Source organism: Nicotiana tabacum, chromosome 10 (genome assembly GCF_000715075.1).
Source record: "Nicotiana tabacum cultivar K326 chromosome 10, ASM71507v2, whole genome shotgun sequence".
Lineage (NCBI taxonomy): Eukaryota > Viridiplantae > Streptophyta > Magnoliopsida > Solanales > Solanaceae > Nicotiana > Nicotiana tabacum.
The window spans coordinates 136,915,104-136,919,412 of record NC_134089.1 but is presented as its reverse complement, the minus strand read 5'-3'; the positions used below and the strand labels follow the sequence as shown (position 1 = coordinate 136,919,412).

Sequence of the window (4,309 nt, the reverse complement as noted above, 5' to 3'; positions counted from 1 at the left end):
CTTTTCCTGATCAAGAATGTCCATTCAACCACATTACAATGTACCCTTTGTTAAAGGCGGAGCCAGGATTTGAACCTGATGAATTCGGTATTGTAGTCCGTTTAAGTTAATGGGTTCCAAATTAATAATTTATACATATTTAACATCTTTTTCAGGACAAATACAGAATTTGAACCAAAGGTACTGGGTTCAACGGAACCCGTAAGGCGTTACACCAGCTCTGCCCCTGCCCTTCAATCTGTGATCATTGGCATCCAGTTCTCAAGACAGTTCTCTATGTATATCGAGAGAATCATTTGTAGAGAACGTTGAGCATTAAGGATGATAAAAGTTGGATATAAAATAAAAATGTTCAAGAAATGCAGTAAGATCATGATATTATGTGCTATAAAAAATGTAAATGAGTCGGAGGATTTTACCCATAAACACATACTGTATTACTTACCTTTGGAGCTCAAAGTCAAGAGGCTTTGAAAATCTCAGCCAAATGCGAAAAAAGAGAAGGAAAAGAGGAACGGGGATAGAATAACTTTTTCCTCTAGCTTCTAGTCAGAATGTTGAACTAGTTTCAAGTAGCTTTCAATTATTTTTTCTTCTGAGAAATCTGTATAATATCCCTTTCCGACAGCAATACCCTCTTCCCTAGCAAGCCGCTCAACTTCAAGCTGTACTTGGTCGCCACCAATCCTAGCTGGTTCCAGTAAGTTGCAAGCAACCTCAATTGTGCCACCTCCGTGAGTTAGTGCCATGGATTGCACTGACGGAAGTCCACCTCCTCTTCCACTGACTCTCTTTGCAATTTTACGAACAATGGATATGTCATTGGTGAAAACGGGAATGTTATAGTTGTCAACCCATCTGGTAGCTCCAATTGTAACAACACCTGTTGCTTGGATTGCTCGAGCAGGACCCTCATCTGGCTTTAGTTGCAAGGTCTGCGATTTTGGCCCACCAGCCCACTGGTTTTCGTTTGAATCAGGACGAAAATATCCCAACTCCCGTCTGATTGAATCAAGTGACCTTCCCTCTTGATGTGCTGCTCCGTATAAGTAGGTCGGGACTGCAGTCTACGTTTAAGACCACTTAGTAACATTTCAAATTTATAGAGCAGTAATAACTTTCACAATATAAGGCACAGCTTCATCCTATTAGCACGATATGTATTTATTGGCAACTAGTAGAATGCAATGAAGACACAAAGTTAAAAGTTTCAAAGACCTAATATACCACTTAATTGAAGACTATGACGGTAGGTATTGGTGGTTATTTCTACAATTTACTAAAGTCTTGCTTGATATCAGCTCTTCTCCACAGGAGGCAGACACAGAAAAACTTGTCTTAAGCAACAGCTTTTGCAGAATGATACATTCCCTCAAAGCTGATCCAAATATCTTGTTTACTAGATCTCAAGTTTATAGATCTCTGCATGTAATATGAGAGAAATGGTAAAAAGAAACTAGCAATTAGTTTCAAACACCTTGTAGCACTTATTAGAGGTTATTTCTGCAATGTAGATAAAACCTCGCTTGGAAACAAGAAAAGCTTGTATTAAACATATCACTTTAGTTGAATGATTTGATCCATTAATGGCAGCTATCCACAGGATGTCCAAATACCTCATCTACTAGATCTTGTAGAGCTCTGCCTGTGATCCCAGACCATGATTTCTTTGATTTAATTGAAGCTCCAATAAGGGCACTGAAGATGGGATAACCAAAGAGAACCGTGCATATCAGATATTCTTGCCATACACTAATCAAAACAACATCTCAAAGGAAAGTTCATGGGAGAAGTGACAAATTAAGCTCCGGGAAATATTGATTGATCTATAGTGATTGTATTAAACTATCCTATTACATTTTATAAACGCACTACGTACAAGATTATCCTATGAATGAAGGTAAGCAGGAAGGTAGTGAAGCAGCTTCGTTGCATTATATGGACAAATAACTAATGCTGTATCTTTATTCACTAAGATCAGAGAAATCAGCTACCAAATATTCCACTTGATCCCATTCCAATGGAATCTGTTTCTCGTGTCTCTTCCAAAATGTAAGAACTATATACCACTCAACAATCTGATTTCAAATCCATAGCAGCACATACTAATCACAAATGGTGGTCGATTAATTCCGTCTAGGCTTTCAGCCTTTCACTATTCAGTGCTTTAAACCTTATCTTCAATTTATGTATAACCTTCTGCCTTCCAAATTTCTATGTGATTCCTCCCTTTTGTGTCAAAATTGCCATCTTTTGGAGCAGCCTTCAGAAAAATTAGTTAACCATTCACCAAATAAAAATACTACTCTTAATGTGGAACAGACAACCATTTCTTCTTCCTTCTATCTTCATACGAGCGAACAATGAAATAACAGACACCTCTCTAGTATATCTTCATTTAGCTATTAAAGAAAGAACAAGCCTTAAAATTGACTATGGTTCTATCATGGTGTCAAATCAAACCACTGTAAGCACTAAATTATCAAACACTTCACTGTCAAATTAACCACATAATTTAGTACAAGTAATGATAAAGTTGTTTTGAAAAGGATAAAAAAACAATATTATGATTAAAGGTGCTAAGAATGTTAAAGTTGGTTACAATTTAGAATAACAGATGAAAATTTATCAACCACACAGCAACAACATACACAATATACTCCAACCTTGTGGGGTCGGGTAGTGTGTAGGCAAACCTTATCCTACCCACTAAACTGTTTCCAATAGATTATCAACCACACAAGTATTCATACAATTAATCTTCCCGTCGATGCAAAACCAAGACTCAATCTTTTTTAGCTGCAAATTCACTTGCAAGATATCAAACAATTAGTCTTTCTATTAATGCAAAAACCAAGATTCAATCTTTTTAGCTGCAATATAAATTAAGGGGTGTACCCAAAAAAAAAAGACAAACCTTGAAGATTAGAACCAACTTCAAATGCCAAAGATTTAGCAGTGGAAGCAACTAACTCCAAAGAAGTGATAGCTAAGGGGTGAAAACAAATATGGTCAACAACACCAAGCCTAGGATGAGTTCCACAATGTTGTTGAAGATCAATTGTCTCAAATGCAGCTTTGACCATTTCAAATGAAGCATTTTTTAAGGGACAAGATTCAGTTGAGGGATTGGGAGATAATTTGGAGACAAGGGTGTAACCAACTCTGTTGTAAATCTCATCTTCAAATTTGTTAACAATGGGAGCCTCTGGAAATAACTTGGCAGCTTTTTCAATTGATTCAAGAGCTGCCCTGTTTCTGCTTTCTGATATGTACACTTTACCGCAAGCCAACATTAATTTTAGCATTTTCTTGTTCCTGTTCTTAGAAAAAAATGAATTTGGTGGAGTGTAGGAAAGTGATGGAAAAATGGAACATTTCTACACCACACAGAATGTGGAGATTATTCTCTATGGAGTTTGGGCCAGCTCTCTGGGCTTGTTTCCTAATATTGGGGTTTTGACACAGTTACTCACAAAAATAAAATTGTTTTATTCTTATCTATCCATTTATTTTTCTACCCATAAACTAATTATATTTTCTAGCCATAGTAGGTTTTGTGGGGAATTTTTTCTTTATTCTCCAATTCTTTTTTATTTCTATGCTTATTTTCTTTTCTTTTTTCTTTTTTTTCTTTTCTCCTTTTCTTTTTTCTCGTTTTCTTCTTATTTTTTTATTTTTTCCTTTTCTAATTTCATTTAACTTCTTTTTTTATATTCTTTTTCTCTTCATAATCTAATTTCATTTACTGTTTTCACGTTTTCTTCTTATTTTTTTCTTTTTCCTTTTCTAATTTCATTTAACTTCTTTTTTTATATTCTTTTTCTCTTCATAATCTAATTTCATTTACTGTTTTCACTATTTTTTTATTATTCTTTTTTATATATTATTACTAAAGAAAAATCAAATTGTATACTATGTAGCTAATACAACCAAAAAAATATTAACTAACATATGATACCAGTATAGTATATAGCTATACCAATAGGATATACAATTGTACGCAATGAGTTAAAAAAATAATTTAATTATTAAACTAAAATAATATCAGTTGTCAATAAAAAATTTAAAAATTCTAAAAGGATCTAATTGTAAGAGTATATCATTACATCATATAGCATACTATAGTTTTTATTTTATCTTTTTGCATTTTCAATTTACCCCTCACGTTGGGTAAAAGCTTAAAACAAATTAAAAGGGAAAGGCAAGTGAATTTACGGGTAATAAGTATACTATTATAGTATATTGTATACTATTACAGCATATTATTACAATATACCATAACAATATATTGTATACTATAATAGTA

At 33.9% G+C, this 4,309-nt stretch overlaps 1 protein-coding gene across 1 annotated transcript; it reads right to left on the bottom strand.

Moving 5' to 3' along the window:
- Positions 1–413: 413 nt before the first annotated feature.
- LOC107831626 (formiminotransferase cyclodeaminase-like protein) lies at positions 414–3,443 on the bottom strand. The gene is made up of 2 exons (XM_016659406.2): positions 2,918–3,443; positions 414–1,060 (listed from the first exon to the last, which is right to left on the bottom strand). The coding sequence occupies exons 1-2, from the start codon at positions 3,306–3,308 to the stop codon at positions 546–548; spliced, it is 906 nt and encodes a 301-aa protein (XP_016514892.2). The 5' UTR covers positions 3,309–3,443; the 3' UTR covers positions 414–545.
- Between the last annotated feature and the right edge of the window lie 866 nt (positions 3,444–4,309).

Excerpts from the sequence above, each read along its gene's own strand:
- LOC107831626 (XM_016659406.2), bottom strand. The coding sequence starts at position 3,308 with ATGCTAAAATTAATGTTGGCTTGCGGTAAAGTGTACATATCAGAAAGC. Across the intron at positions 1,061-2,917 it reads AGTTGGTTCTAATCTTCAAG|TCCCGACCTACTTATACGGA; the intron begins GTTTGTCTTTTT and ends CGTAGACTGCAG.